Genomic DNA, 16,966 nt, shown 5'->3' with positions numbered 1-16,966 from the left:
CAGCTCCTTCAGGGTTATCTTTGGTCTCTTCTGATTAATGCCCTCCTTGCCTGGTCCGTGAGTTTTGGTGGGCAGCCCTCTCTTGGCAGGTTTGTTGTGGTGCCATATTCTTTCCATTTTTTAATAATGGATTTAAAATTGTGCTCCGTGGGATGTTCAAAGTTTCTAATATTTTTTTTAATAACCTAACCCTGATCTGTACTTCTCCACAACTTTGTTTCTGACCTGTTTGGAGAGCTCATTAGTCTTCATGGTGCCACTATGGGGCCTTTCAGAACATAAACTGAGATCATGTGACACTTAAATAAAGTCCACCTGTGTGCAATCTAACAAATTATGTGACTTCTGAAGGTAATTGGTTGCACCTGATATTATTTAGCGGCTTCATAGCAAAGGTGGTGAATACATATGCACGCACCACTTTCGGTTTTAGATTTTTTTGAAACAAGTTATTTTTTTAATTTCACTACACCAATTTGGACTATTTTGTGTATGTCCATTACATGAAATCCAAATAAAAATCAATTTATATTACAGGTTGTAATGCCACAAAATGGGAAAAATGCCAAGGGGGGTGAAGACTTTTGCAAGGCACTGTATATAAAATAAAAAGTAACTGCACGTTACCTCCATTCGCTATTCAAGTGCAGGCTATGGATTACTTTTTTGTGGGCCATTTCTAAATCAAAAATAATTCCACACATACAGTATATTAGTAGGTCATATGTAAAGACAAGATTTAATATAGAATACTGCATCTTCATGGTCACTCTGGAGGAAACCAGGCACCGCTCATCACCTGGCCAACACCATCCCTACGGTGAAGCATGGTGGTGGCAGCATAATGCTGTGGGGATGTATTTCAGTGGCAGGGACTGAGAGACTAGTCAGGATCAAGGGAAAGATTAACAGAACAAAGTACAGAGAGCAGGAGCAGGTTCTCAGACTGGGGCAAAGGATCACCTTCCTACAGGACAAAGACCCTAAGTCACATCCAAGACAACACAGGAGTGGCTTCGGGACAAGTCTCTGAAAGTCCTTCAGTGGCCCAGACAGAGCCCGGACTTGAACCCGATCGAACATCTCTAGAGACCTGAAAATAGCTGTGCAGCGACGCTCTCCATCCAACCTGAGAGATTGAGAGGATCTGCAGAGAATGGGAGAAACTCCCCAAATACAGGTGTGCAAAGCCTGTAGCGTCAAACCCAAGAACACTCAAGCCTGTAATCGCTGCCAAAGGTGCTTCAACAAAGTCCTGAGTAAAGGGTCTGAATACTTATGCAAATTTGATATTTCAGTTTTACATTTTTTATAAAACAAAACCTGTTTTTGCTTTGTCATTTTAGGGTATTGTGTGTAGATTGATGAGGATTTATTTATTTAATATATATACACACACATACATACATACACACATACATTATAGCCTTATTTTAAAATGTAACAAAATGTAGAAACAGCCAAGGGGTCTGAATACACTGCTTGAGAAATTAGCTTTAATTTAGAATGGGCCATTGGCATGCACCTGTCGGAACAGGGGCAGGGTAAAAAAAGACATGTCAGCTGTAATGCACTTGAATAGCGAATGGAGGATGCTTTTCCCACGGTTCATTTTCATGCCAGCCAGGTGGGCTACTCTTGTTGTAAAGCGAAGCAATGTACTTAATATATAGAAAGTTCAGAAATAGTGGCCCTAGCCTATAGAAAGCTGATGGGATCCTATTTTTAATAGAGGCCATCAAAACACTGTTTTCTCATGCAATTGCATAGCCTATAGAAATATTGCGCAACAGGAACACATTTTATTCCATGCATCAATCAGCTATGAGGAGCTGGCATTTGCTGTGCAACAGCTGATCCTACTCCGCTCAAACTCTGAATGCCAGGGCTCTCACGAAGTGTTTGATTTGCGATTCTATTAGCATTGATGTCAGAGTGAGTGCAGAGTACCGGCCATTAGCAAGTTTGGTAGGCTACTACGACCATCAGAGGCATCAGAGCACAGTTTTGGAGAAGCATAGTTACCATGACTCATTCATGGAATTTGACTGTGGTCATTACTCCTGACTGCCGGTAATATGGTCACCGTTACCGGCCCAAGTACTGACTGCTACCTTTTCAAAATGAAATTGCATAATTTTTAAGGTATTAAATGTATTTCCCAACTCTCATTATTGACCGTTTGAGCACTGTTTTTAATCTAAGTATCTGGTAGCCTATACAGAGCGGAGCGTGACCCTAGGGGTCTTTCTCCATTCTGATTGTTTTATACTGTTCAATACAAAACTTAAACCAAAAATAATAATTTTCATCACTTTCTGCACTAATTTGAGATAATTTCCACACAGCCACGTAGAGCTGCACGATATTGGCAATAAATCTAGGCCTTATTTTTAACCAACTGTTGCAATTGCAATTTGACTTGCTACTCTCTGTTTATCATCTATGCATAGTCAATTTAACTATACATTCATGTACATATTACCTTAATTAGGCTGACTAACCGGTGGCCCCGCACATTGGCTACCCGGACTATTTTCATTGTGTCCCGCCAACCCCTCTTTTACACTGCTGCTACTCTCTGTTTATCATCTACGCAGAGTCAATTTAACTATACCTACATGTACATATTACCTCAATTAGCCCGACTAACCGGTGCCCCCGCACATTGACTCTATACCGATACCACCTGTATATAGCCTCGCTACTGTTATTTTCACTGTCATTTTACAGTTTTTTTATCTATTGTTTACCTAATACTTATTTTTTTACTTAAAAATTGCACTGTTGGTTAGGGGTTGTAAGTAAGCATTTCACTGTAGGGTCTACACCTGTTGTATTCGGCACACGTGACAAATAAACTTTGATTTGAAAACACTTGGGTGAAATGTTGGAATCATGGAAATAGATTGATTATTATAATTCCATAGTTAGAATATAATAGTGGGCACTTTGAAGAGAGTGAAAATGCAAGGGAGGCGTTATTGTGACAGTGTAGGAACCAAAGTATTGGTCAGTATTTCCTAGGGGACCCTATAATATTTGGCTACATTAAAATGTTCTCTCTTAGCTACTTCATGTTGGTAACATTCGTGCTTCGCCTAATCCTCTATGGTTTAGAAGATACTATTGCACAAAAGATGCTGATTTAGGCTTACACCATCACTGGTATCAGGTTGTATAGCTAGCTACGTTTGCTCTGACAGTACATTTATTAGCTAGCTAGCCAGATAACTAGGAATTAGCATTAGCCGCTAACACGATTTAGCCACAACTTGCTAAGAAAATAAACTAGTTGTTTGCAGATGTAAACAAATACAAATGAAGTGTAATTATATAACACTTGTGGATTTATATTAAGACGCAAAGTGGAAATAGCATCATTGTCATCAACATTGTTGCATATGCTGCATTGACCATGCAGACTGAAAGCAAGTGTCTTGTGGTCAAGCAACAACAAATGTGCTCCTTCAGTGACACAGGCGGGGTCTAGGTCTGTGTGGAAAGCAACATGGAGAGAGAGAGCGGAGAGCGATGACTCAAGTAGCAGAGCAAATGATAAAAATGGACCTTACACACGTCATATCACATTTAACAAACCAAACATTCAAATACCGTTATAGGTCAAGTAAAACCCAAACCGGTCCCTCCATCAATACCAGTATATCGTAAAATACAGTATACCGCCAAGCCCTAGAAAGTGCCATTTGCGGTGAATGCATAGGCCAATACAGACATGATTAGGCATGCTGCAAGGTTTTTAGGACATTACATTTACTATTAGATTAACCAATCTAACTAGCAGCATATTATATTTAGCGATCTAGCTAACATTTTTGTTTCCACTTCCTCACATGGTGAATTGGCCAGAAATGAATTAGCCTATGTGATAGCCTATTTGTAGCGTACACGCAAAATATATAAGCAAAGCTATTGAATAAAAGACAACTGCATTCTGGAGCCCTATTTTCAAAGTAAAATATAGCAAAAATATGGTAATTGTAACCCCAAGAATCATGACAATCACTGGTTTAGATTAAACATTTTCTTGAATCATACCATCTCAGTAGCACTGTGAATGTCTTTATAAGATGATGGCTTTTTTCCATTTTGTGATGTCGCAACAATTTTGGTGCGACCAAATAAACAGGCTGGTGCTACCAACTGAAAATGTCATGGGCTACAGTGCCACCAGGGGGAAAATGTGTCTGGAGTACTGCTAAACCAACACACTCCTTGAGTGCAACTGTCATTTTTGTTTTGTTGATGAAACAGAGCCAAAGAACGTCAGGCAGAGTGGTTGCAGTACATATTCTGCTGTTCTATTGCGCGTTCAATGATGTACATTTTTTAACATTTCTAAGTCGCTCTGGATAAGAGCGTCTGCTAAATGACTTAAATGTTAAATGTTAAAATAAATACTTTTTGTTGTTTGCAGTAACCTCTGTTGTAATATCACAAACGGCAGTTTGTGGCAGTTTCACCAAATAAGGATTTTAGCTTTTAAACTATTGAAACATATCTGTATCTGGATTAAAAATGTCATAACCATGAACAGTTGGAGTCGGAAGTTAACATACACTTACGTTGGAGTCATTAAAACGTGTTTTAATTTCACAAATTTCTTGTAAACAAACTATAGTTTTGCCAAGTTGGTTAGGACATCTACTTTGTGCATGACACAAGTAATTTTTCCAACAATTGTTTACAGACAGATTATTTCAATTATAATTCACTGTATCACAATTCCAGTGGGTCAGAAGTTTACATACACTAAGTTGACTGTGCCTTTAAACAGCTTAGAAAATTCCAGAAAATGAAGTCATGGCTTTAGAAGCTTCTGATAGGCTAATTGACATAATTTGAGTCAATTGGAGGTGTATCTGTGGATGTATTTCAAGGCCTACCTTCAAACGCAGTGCCTCTTTGCTTGACATCATGGGAAAATCAAAAGAAACCAGCCAAGAACTCCAATTGTAGACCTCCACAAGTCTGGTTCATCCTTGGGAGCAATTTCCAAACGCCTGAAGGTACCATGTTCATCTGTATGAACAATAGTACGCAAGTACTAACCTCTCTAGGGTAGGGGGCAGTATTTGCACGGCCGGATAAAAAACGTACCCGGTTTAATCTGGTTATTACTACTGCCCAGAAACTAGAATATGCATATAATTATTGGCTTTGGATAGAAAACACCCTAAAGTTTCTAAAACTGTTTGAATGGTGTCTGTGAGTATAACAGAACTCATATGGCAGGCAAAAACCTGAGAAGATTCCTTACAGGAAGTGGCCTGTCTGACCATTTCTTGGGCTTCTACACTCTCTTTATTGAAAACTGAGGATCTCTGCTGTAACGTGACACTTCCTACGGCTCCCATAGGCTCTCAGAAGGCGGCAAACCGGTGAATGATGTCTTTGCAGGTCCTGGCTGAAAAACACTAGCGCATTTGGATAATGGTCGATCAGAGAACAATGAGACTGAGGCGCATGCACGAGGCGACACCATGTTTTTATTTTTTCGTCTTTGAACTAAAACAGGGTTTCCTGGTCGGAATATTATCGGATTTTTTTACAAGAAAAATCGCATAAAAATGGATTGTAAACAGCGGTTGACATGCTTCGAGGTACGGTAATGGAATATTTAGATTTTTTTTGTCACGAAACGCGTCACCCTTCGGATAGTGTATTGAACGCACGAACAAAACAGAGGATATTTGAACATAACTATGGATTATTTTGAACCAAACCATCATTTGTTATTGAAGTAGAAGTCCTGGGAGTGCAGTCTGACGAAGGACAGCAAAGGTAATAACATTTTTCTTATAGTAAATCAAACTTTGGTGAGGGCTAAACTTGGTGCGTGTCTAAATAGCTAGCCCTATGATGCCGGGCTATCTACTTAGAATATTGCAAAATGTGCTTTCACCAAAAAGCTATTTTAAAATCGGACATAGCGAGTGCATAGAGGAGTTCTGTATCTATAATTCTTAAAATAATTATGTTTTTTGTGAACGTTTATCGTGAGTAATTTAGTAAATTCACCGGAAGTTTGCGGGGGGTATGCTAGTTCTGAACGTCACATGCTAATGTAAAAAGCTGTTTTTTGATATAAATATGAACTTGATTGAACAGACATGCATGTATTGTATAACATAATGTCCTAGGGGTGTCATCTGATGAAGATCATCAAAGGTTAGTGCTGCATTTAGCTGTGGTTTTGTTTTTTGTGACATTATATGCTAGCTTGAAAAATGGGTGTCTGATTATTTCTGGCTGGGTACTCTGCTGACATAATCTAATGTTTTGCTTTCGTTGTAAAGCCTTTTTGAAATCGGACAGTGTGGTTAGATTAACGAGAGTCTTGTCTTTAAAATGCTGTGAAATAGTCATATGTTTGAGAAATTGAAGTAATAGCATTTCTAAGGTATTTAAATAATGCGCCACAGGATTCCACTGGCTGTTACGTAGGTGGGACGATTTCGTCCCGCCGACCCTAGAGAGGTTAAATCAGGTACGTTTTTTTATCCGGCCGTGCAAATACTGCCCCCTATCCCCAACAGGTTAACAGTCTGATGGCCTTGAGATAGAAGCTGTTTTTCAGTCTCTCGCTCCCAGCTTTGATGCACCTGTCCTGACCTCGCCTTCTGGATGATTGTATTGTTGCGAATTGTTAGACACTACTGCACTGTTGGAGCTAGGAACACAAGCATTTCACTCCACCCGCAATAACATCTGCTAAATATGTGTGTGTCAGTATCAATGTGTGTACATATTGTGTGTGTTGAAGTGTGTAGAGTCCTGTGAGTGAGCCTAGAGACAGGCCAAAAATGTAAATAACATACAAGGATCAACTCAGTCTGTGTAGCCATTCTGTTAGACTCCAGCCACCTAAGCCTAACAATTTTTCCGGCCTTCCTTTCACACCCCGGATATAATGTCCGGGGTTACAACCTAAGTCTCGGGTCCTATGGGCAAAATCATTGCACTCTGACTAAGTGTTTAAAAAGCTCCCAGGGTAGTTACATCCCAGGGAGCAGGGGGCATGGCGTTCCGCAGCTGCGACGAAACTCACATGCGGAACCTCAGACGGAAACGCTCTGGCGTTTTCAGCGGTCTTGCCTCAGCTCTGCTCTAGTAGGGCCCTATAAAATCTCTTTTAATTTCTGTCGGATTACGTTTTAGTTTTTCGCCAACCAGCAAGAGACCGTTGTTTGGTTAGCAATTTTTCTGTTGTACTCATGTGACTGCAGAGTTTTCAAAACAAATGGACACTGTATTGATGCAAAAAATCATGATATCATTCTGCCAGGTAGGTATAGGCTACATTTAATTGAGAAAGTTTTTTGGAAAGCCTTTGCATGTTTACCAGAAGACCGATATCATTAGCATCATCGTTAACGGCTACACAAAGTGTAGACATGCGCACACATTCTGTGCAGTTTCAAAACTTTGCAGGAAAATACAAATCACTGATGCATTTTTTTAATGTCTTATGATAAAGCAAATTAATTCATTTTCTAATAAGGTCAATACATTTAGTTAATTACCTACAATACATATTGAATATTGTTGAATTTTATAGGGCCCTACTCTAGCCAACTCCACAGCTGGAAGCACCAGAAAAAGAGTGAGAGTAGATGGGGAGAGCGTGGAAAAGAGAGGAGCGGGAAAGAGAGCAAATGATATGGGAAGTATTAGGGTGGTTAAGAGAAGAGAATGCAGGAAAGAAAGGGTGCAATGGAAAATGGAAAGGTGGTGGGTTAGAGAGGAGCCCGCGCAGACAGCATTGCTGATACAAGATCACTGCTGCTTTAAGGATTGTTCCCAGAACTCTTATTCTGCATTACATAACTGCAAAACGCCTATATTGCTTTAAGACATCATGCCAAAACCGATAAAATGTTACAGCAACATGGTCTCTTTACATTTTAATACTACACTGCTTAAAAAAATAAAGGGAACACTTAAACAACACAATGTAACTCCAAGTCAATCACACTTCTGTGAAATAAAACTGTCCACTTAGGAAGCAACACTGATTGACAATAAATTGCACATGCTGTTGTGCAAATGGAATAGACAACAGGTGGAAATAATAGGCAATTAGCAAGACACCCCCAATAAAGGAGTGGTTCTGCAGGTGGGGACCACAGACCACTTCTCAGTTCCTATGCTTCCTGGCTGATGTTTTGGTCACTTTGAATGCTGCCGGTGCTTTCACTCTAGTGGTAGCATGAGACGGAGTCTACAACCCACACAAGTGGCTCAGGTAGTGCAGCTCATCCAGGACGGCACATCAATGCGAGCTGTGGCAAGGTTTGCTGTGTTTGTCAGCGTAGTGTCCAGAGCATGGAGAGCTACCAGGAGACAGACCAGTACATCAGGAGACGTGGAGGAGGCCGTAGGAGGGCAACAATCCAGCAGCAGGACCGCTACCTCCGCCTTTGTGCTAGGAGGAGCAGGAGGAGCACTGCCAGAGCCCTGCAAAATGACCTCCAGCAGGCCACAAATGTGCATGTGTCTGCTCAAACGGTCAGAAACAGACTCCATGAGGGTGGTATGAGGGCCCGACGTCCACAGGTGGGGGTTGTGCTTACAGCCCAACACCGTGCAGGACGTTTGGCATTTACCAGAGAACACCAAGATTGGCAAATTCGCCACTGGCGCCCTGTGCTCTTCACAGATGAAAGCAGGTTCACACTGAGCACATGTGACAGACGTGACAGAGTCTGGAGACGCCGTGGAAAACGTTCTGCTGTCTGCAACATCCTCCAGCATGACCGGTTTGGCGGTGGGTCAGTCATGGTGTGGGGTGGCATTTCTTTGGGGGGCCGCACAGCCCTTCATGTGCTCGCCAGAGGTAGCCTGACTGCCATTAGGTACCGAGATGAGATCCTCAGATGCCTTGTGAGACCATATGCTGGTGCAGTTGGCCCTGGGTTCCTCCTAATGCAAGACAATGCTAGACCTCATGTGGCTGGAGTGTGTCAGCAGTTCCTGCAAGAGGAAGGCATTGATGCTATGGACTGGCCCGCCCGTTCCCCAGACCTGAATCCAATTGAGCACATCTGGGACATCATGTCACGCTCCATCCACCAACGCCACGTTGCACCACAGACTGTCCAGGAGTTGGCGGATGCTTTAGTCCAGGTCTGGGAGGAGATCCCTCAGGAGACCATCCGCCACCTCATCAGGAGCATGCCCAGGCGTTGTAGGGAGGTCATACAGGCATGTGGAGGCCACACACACTACTGAGCCTCATTTTGACTTGTTTTAAGGACATTACATCAATGTTGGATCAGCCTGTAGTCTGGTTTTCCACTTTAATTTTGAGTGTGACTCCAAATCCAGACCTCCATGGGTTGATAAATTGGATTTCCATTGATTATTTTTGTGTGATTTTGTTGTCAGCACATTCGACTATGTAAAGAAAAAAGTATTTAATAAGATTATTTCATTCATTCAGATCTAGGATGTGTTATTTTAGTGTTCCCTTTATTTTTTGAGCAGTGTATAAAACGCAACATGAAACAATCTCAAAGATTTTACTGAGTTACAGTTCATAAGGAAATCAGTCAATTTAAATATTTTCATTAGGCCCTAATTCATGGATTTCATGTGACTAGGAATAGAGATACAGGTATCTGTTGGGCACAAATACCTAAAAAAAAAAAAGTAGGGGATAGATCAGAAAACAAGTCAGTGTCTGGTGTGACAACCATTTGCCTCATGCAGCACAACACATCTCCTTTGCATAGAGTTCATCATGCTGTTGATTGTGGCCGGTGGAATGTTGTCCCACTCTTCAATGACTGTGCGAAGTTGCTGGATATTGGTGGGAACACGAACACGGTGTTGTACATGTTCATCCAGAGCATCCCAAACTTGCTCAATGGGTGACCTGTCTGGTAAATATGCAGGCCATGGAGGAACTGGGACATTTTCAGCTTCCAGGAATTCTGTACAGATTCTTGCGACAGAGCCATGCATTATCATGCTGAAACATAAGGTGATGGCGGCAGATGAATGGCATGGCAATTGGCCTCAGGATCTCGTCACGGTATCTCTGTGCATTCATGTTGCCATCAATAAAATGCAAATCTGTTCATTGTCTGTAGCTTATGCCTGCCCATACCATAACCACATACCACATCACAACGTTGATATCAGCAAATACATGCCATACACGTGGTCTGTGGTTGTGAGACGGGTTGGATACACCGCCAAATTCTCTAAAACGATGTCTGATATGGCTTACGGTAGAGAAATGAACATTCTCTGGCAACAGCTTTGGTGGACATTCCTGCAGCCGGCATGGCAATTGCACACTCCCACAAAACTTGACACATCTGTGGCATTGTGTTGTGTGACAAAACTGCACATTTTAGTGGCCTTTTATTGTCCCCAGGACAAGGTGCACCTGTATAATGATCATGTTGTTTAATTAGCTTCTTGATATGCCACACCTGTCACGTGGGTGGATTATCTTGGCAAAGGAGAAATGCTCACTAACAGAGATGTAAAAAATTTGTGCACAACATTTTAGAGAAATAAGCCTTTTGTGCATATGGAACATTTCTGGGACCTTTTATTTCAGCTCATGAAACATCTAACACTTCACATGTTGCATTTATACTTTTGTCCAGCGTAAGTTGTTCTGAAAGGCATCACCATTGCATTGCAAATATTAAATTGCACAAAATTCTCCAAATAAACATTGTGCACATTATCCATGTCAACAGAGAAAACTATGAAATTAATGCAATACTTCAGTCGTTTGACCAGAGTTCAATCTGTGTCCTCCCTTCCCACCGTCTCACCCCCATTTGCCTGTCTCCCCTTCTGATTTCCAACATGAACTCAAGTGTCAAAACACATTAAAATTAAAAAAGCCAGGTAGGAGATGTCACAACTTGACCTTTGATGTCAGCTTGTAAGACAGTCTTCAGTCGTTGCTCCAGCATTTTCCTCTGCCAAGGTATTTTACCATACTGAGCAGATTCCAAGCACACACCCGTTCAGTGCACTCGCTTGAACTGGTCTTCAATATCAGGGCCAGGTTTGAGATGTGCTGCAAGGGACTACCATCCTATGGGTTAACAAAATGGATATAGGCCTAAATCACAAACTTCACTTGACAGTATATATGCGCATGTTCTGAAGTTAACCTCTAGAAATGATTAGTGTGAATGTGGGGTGGCAGGTAGCTTAGCGGTTAGAGGTGAGCCAGCAACCGGGATGTTGCCTATTGGATTCCGGGTCCGACTGGATCTTTTGTGAAGTGAGCTTGCAACCGGAGGTTTGCTAGTATCAAATCCTAGATGTCATTGCCTACTGTTGTGCCCTTGAGCAAGGCACTTAACCCCCCCCCACACACAGCCCCCCGCAACTCTCCAAAACCTGTATATGTAGGTGTGTCTTTTGGAGGGGGTTGGGTTGGGTTAATTTCCTAAAGATCTTTTCAATTATAACATTTGCATAAAGATAACTGCATTGAGGCCCTTTTGGAATTCACTAGTGTTCTTCAAATATTTTCTAACCAAGGATACATTACCATTACCCTAATTTAGATCACATTTGACAACTAGCAGCACATGGCACAAGATTGACCAATTCATGACACCATATTTTGTTTCTTTCAATCCGGATAGCAGGACATTTGAAAGGTGCATTGCACGGTCTTAAACATTCAATAGATTGCTTCCCAACATGCGCAATAATTAAATCCATGATAAAATTGGCCTCTGGGCCATAGTGCCAGAACTGTCAGGCTGCATTTACACACTAGCCAAAACCTGACCCATTGCCCATAATTGGACAAAATATCAAAATTGGGCTGCCTGTGTAAATGCAGCCTCTATGTGTTATTGATTAGCTGATCAATAGCTAGGTGCGCTAGTTAGTTGGATGCCTCATAGCTAGATAAGAAAACATGAATAACGCAGCCAACCATCTTCCCTGCACTGTCAAATAAGAAGCCACGTTTTACTTTAGCAAGCTACAGTAGCTACCTAATGGCAAAGTAGTCATGTCTTGAGATGGACTATTTGTAACCAATAAAGTTGTGTAATATTGACTGGCTGCTAATCGGAACCAAGCTCTTGAAAACCCTTCTCTGTATGTAGGGTTTTCTGCGGTTACATTCGCCCACGGTTGGCTCCATGGGAACTACAATTCCGACACTGTTTTAACGTTTAGATGAATCAATAATCATCGCTTTCTAAAAAGCTTTCGAAAGACGCTGATATGCCCCTTATCTTTCATGTGTGCGTGAAATAAAAAAATTCAAAACTGCTACAATAAGTGTTGCACAGATCCATACACTACGTGTGCCTCCAGTTGAGGAAATACACTTCCTTCCCAGTTTATCTTGCACACTAGATAGCTAACATAGCTAGCTAAATTAGAAAAGGTGACCGCCTAGGCTATGTCCGTCTGTCTAATGTAAACAAGTGCTGTAACATGGATATATGGCTGTGTGGGAACATTAACCCTATAAAGATGTGTAGTAACTTAACATCATGACATTTGACAGCTCCACACCACCTTTCAAACATGCTTTCTATTCTGTCGTATCAATAAATTAGCAAACATTAGCCAGCTAGCTACCTTAACGTTAGTTAGCAATCAACGATATTCCATTGACAACAGTAGGTATACTAACGTGGCTAGTTTACTGTATGATAAAATGTATGATAACGTTAGTTATTTAAGAAAAGGATACACGTTAAGTCCAAGTCGAACCCATCCTCCTGGTATCTCCTTTTGTTCCGGCTGACCATTTCTTTTATTATCGCAGCCATTGTAGCTAACTAGCTTGCTGGCTAGTGACAGGAGTCTGTGGGTTTCAAATTATGAAAAGTTAGCTAGTTGCCGTTGCTTTTGCTTCGGTTTGCAATGGCTTTGCTTCACGATCGCCCTTTGCTCTTTGATTTTGCAGCTCCTTCCTCGCAGTGAGACAAGCCAACAGTGGTCGTCGTCGTGAGTAGGATTAACGCGTTAGCTAGCTAGAATGGCTTTTTCTCTGGATCATAGAGACGGGCCTTGCTCTGCTCTTCCGCGCAGGCCAAACTTTCCCAATAATGGAATTTGTCTTGCAACTCCCCCTTGAAAAACACATACAATTATCCTCCCGCCTAACCATAAGGTATAAGACGGTCCGAATCTCTTGATCTACCGAAGCCGCCGTGATTGACCGACCAGCGAGGAGATAACTCTCCGGCGCTCGCTCGAATTTGAAGACTACCGGCCCTTGGAAAGCCCAGTAGTAATTAGTTACCGTATCCACTCAGACTTAGCTAGCCATCTAGCGAGCTGCAATAGCTACCCACTTTTTAAAAAATCCAAAAACCTCCTAGCGAATCAACATCTTCGCCGATGGATTGCCAAAATACACGCGAAAAAGTGTCCGGCTCCAACGTGCATGTATAATAGCTATACAAAGACCAAATATTTGCACAGACTCGTTTGACATATGTCCCGGGAAGCATCTTCTTTTTGCGTTTCTGTCAAGCTTCCATCATGGCTTCCAACGGAGGAAAAAAAAATATGTAGAGGTTTAAAATATATATATCCTACCGCCGCAAATATATAGATCTAGAAATAAAAAAGTCTCTATCAAATAAATACATGTGAATTCTTAGAATAGCTGTTTCCTTGCAGAAGATTTACAGTGTACGTTTTTCCGACTGACGTTTTTTGTAGTCGGCTAGCTAGTTCTTTTGTTGGCAGCGGAAGGACACATCAGAGCACATGCAAGTCTCTCCTCTGTCAAAGTGATCACGTGTTTTTTGTAATTATGAAAGTTTCCAACATGTCATTTTTTCGCTTCTAGTGTACCTTATTGCATTTATCCATGTGGGCCAATTGAGTCCTTGAATTGACAGGGGGATATCTCTGTTTGTGTGTGTGTGACTAGAGTGGGGTGTGGAAGTCTGTCAGTTGTATTCCTAGATACAAAAAACGGCAAACATATTATCTGCTCAATTCAAAGGCTTAGACCAACTCTCCCTGCCTGAAGTTTAGGATGAAAGGCCAATTGATAGGTAGAAAAACTGTTCTGATGGCTAAGACTTGAGGGGAAACGTCCTCCGCTTCCACTCAATCTCATGGGGGTGTCAGGACAAGACCGATAGGCCTACAGTGTAATTTTTATTTTTTCAAAACAACATATTGTCACTCACCAGAGTGTCTCAATTTGACTGGATCAAATGGAACAAACTGTTCACCTGATGTTTACAATGGGGATGATGATGACTTATATTTGATGTATACACTTTTTTAGACAGGGTTTGGTTCAGATTCTGGTGGTGTCTCAGAAGAAACGGTGCCCTTGAATTGAAATGTCTCCTCTTCTGAGGTGATAACTTTGACCCAGACATACTTTGCATAAGTTTTCCCCACATAGCCATTGACAAGACGTTACATTGCACATTTTATCCCGTTTTCCTTTTTGGACATAGACATACTTTTGAGTAAGGCACAGTGAATGTGTTCAGTTAGAATAAACTACACATGTTTTAGATTAAACCTATGAGGTTCTATTAACTGTAAATAATGCTTTTTCTCATGACACTCAATGCACTTCACATCTGGCTTCTTATTCTTCTGTATGTTAAAGAGAAGCAGATGGCAGAGGTGAGGATTTGGAATCTGAAAGTGAAATGAGGTTATCTATGGCAGTGTGTATTTTTGGATATATGTTTGGCCACCAGAAATGTGGCAAAGGAACAATGATTCACACTTCGAGAAGAAATCTGTAATACGTGTATGTGGGAATAAATGTTATCACAACTGTATTTGACTGTAGCAATTAGGCCACCTCACTTGGAAAGGCCACATCACTTTGGAAATGAAATGAGTCAATCTCAGGTGGTAGGCAAGTGGAAAATAATTGTGTTAATTGTTTTCTGCAGCGGCGTCATGCCCCCTCATATTTGTCCTTTTAATGTTTGTGTTGTTGTTGTTTCTCTCTAATACTGCTAGCTACCTAGCAATGTTATGAAGTTGGCTTTGACTAACCCAGACAGGTTCCCGATCTCCCAACCTCATAACTAGCTACCAATAAGCCATTTCAGGCTATCAATCAAGTTAGAGTAGCTAGCTTGTCTAACTATTTTAGCTGGCATGCCTGCTGGCAGGGTTGGTAAAATAGAAAAGCAAACAATAACAAAATGTACTGAATAAGACTCACATTCCTTTCAATCCTTTACCCAGAATTTAGCAGAGATGCAGAGAATCATATTTAGTTTCTTTAAAATAAGAACCACCAGTCAGGAGGATACAGACTAGAGGTCGACCGATTAATCGGAATGGCCGATTAATTGGGGCCGATTTCAAGTTTTCATAACAATCGGTAATCGGTATTTTTGGCCACCGATTTGCAGATTTTTTTACACCTTTATTTAACTAGGCAAGTCAAATTAAGAACACATTCTTATTTTCAATGACGGCCTAGGAACGGGGGTTAACTGCCTTGTTCCGGGGGGATTCGGGCATTCGTTTTTGCAACCTTCCGGTTACTAGTCCAACTCTCTAACCACCTGCCTTACATTGCACTCCACGAGGAGCCTGCATGGCAGGCTGACTACCTGTTACGTGAGGGCAGCAAGAAGCCAAGGTAAGTTGCTAGCTAGCATTAAACTTATCTTATAAAAAACCATCAATCTTAACATAATCACTAGTTAACTACACATGGTTGATGATATTACTATTTTATCTAACGTGTCCTGCGTTGCATATAATCGATGCAGTGCCTGTTAATTTCTCATCGAATCACAGCCTACTTCGACAAACGGGTTGTCATAAGTCTCGTCGTCTGAGGAGTAAGAAATATCGGACCAATACGCAGCGTGGTAAGTGTCCATACTTAACTTTTATTTTTTTAAACGTGAACACTAAACAAAACAAGAAAAACGAACGACAGTCCTGTAAGGCAACACAGCTATACAAAGAAACAACCACCCACAAACACAAGAGAAAATAAACCCACTTAAATATGGCCTCCAATTAGAAGCAACGAAAACCAGCTGCTTCTAATTGGAGGTCGTTCCCAAAACTAACATAGAAATAGACAAACTAGAAACCCCACATAGAAATAGAAAACATAGAACATAAACCAAATACCCCGAAACACCCAACAAACACACCCCTGCCACGTCCTGACCAACTACAATAACAAAATGACCCCTTACTGGTCAGGACTTGACAGTATCCCCCCCAAAGGTGCAGACCCCGAATGCACCTGAAACAAAAAATACCAAAACAATAAACCCAAACCAAAGGGAGGGTGGCCACCGTCACAGACGGTTCCTGTGATACACCCCCCTTCCCAAATCTCCCCCCACGGAGGTGGCTCTGGCTCTGGGCTTAATCCCCACTCTAACCTGTCCACCCCCGCTGAAGGATTAGGGGTGTAGCCCGTCGCTGGAGACCTCGGGCTGAGGTGCGTCTCTGGCTGCGCCGGACTGGCGGGCCGACTCTGGCTGCGCCGGACTGGCGGGCCGACTCTGGCTGCGCCGGACTGGCGGGCCGACTCTGGCTGCGCCGGACTGGCGGGCCGTCTCTGTCGGTTCCGGACTGGCGGGCCGTCACCGGAAGCACTGGACGGGACACTGTCACCGGAAGCTCTAGACGGGGCACTGTCGCCGGAAGCTCTAGACGGGGACTGCGCACTATAGGCCTGGTGTGTGGGGCTGGCTTTGGAGGCGCCAGACTAGGGACGCGCACCACAGGGCTAGTGCGAGGAGCAGGAACAGAACATACTGGACTGGGCAGGCGCACTAAAGGCCTGGTGCGTGGGGCTGGCTTTGGAAGTGCCAGACTAGTGACACGCACCTCAAGGCTAGTGCGAGGAGCAGGAACAGGACGTACTGGACTGGGCAGGCGCACTAGAGGCCTGATGCGTGGGGCTGGCTTTGGAGGCGCCAGACTAGGGACACGCATCTCAAGGCTAGTGCGAGGTGCA

At 42.3% G+C, this 16,966-nt stretch overlaps 1 protein-coding gene across 2 annotated transcripts in view; it reads right to left on the bottom strand.

Moving 5' to 3' along the window:
- LOC115153219 (phosphatidylinositol 3,4,5-trisphosphate 3-phosphatase and dual-specificity protein phosphatase PTEN) overlaps positions 1–13,733 on the bottom strand; it is a 31,856-nt gene extending 18,123 nt beyond the window's left edge. For both annotated transcript variants that reach the window (XM_029698428.1, XM_029698429.1), the window contains exon 1: positions 12,725–13,733. In XM_029698428.1, coding sequence (XP_029554288.1) covers positions 12,725–12,803 — 79 coding nt within the window. In that variant the 5' untranslated portion in view covers positions 12,804–13,733. The remainder of the gene's footprint in view (positions 1–12,724) is intronic.
- Between the last annotated feature and the right edge of the window lie 3,233 nt (positions 13,734–16,966).

The sequence above is a fragment of the Salmo trutta genome, chromosome 18, assembly GCF_901001165.1.
Source record: "Salmo trutta chromosome 18, fSalTru1.1, whole genome shotgun sequence".
Lineage (NCBI taxonomy): Eukaryota > Metazoa > Chordata > Actinopteri > Salmoniformes > Salmonidae > Salmo > Salmo trutta.
Note: the sequence above shows the minus strand (reverse complement) of the source record. Positions and strands in the feature narration are given on the sequence as shown.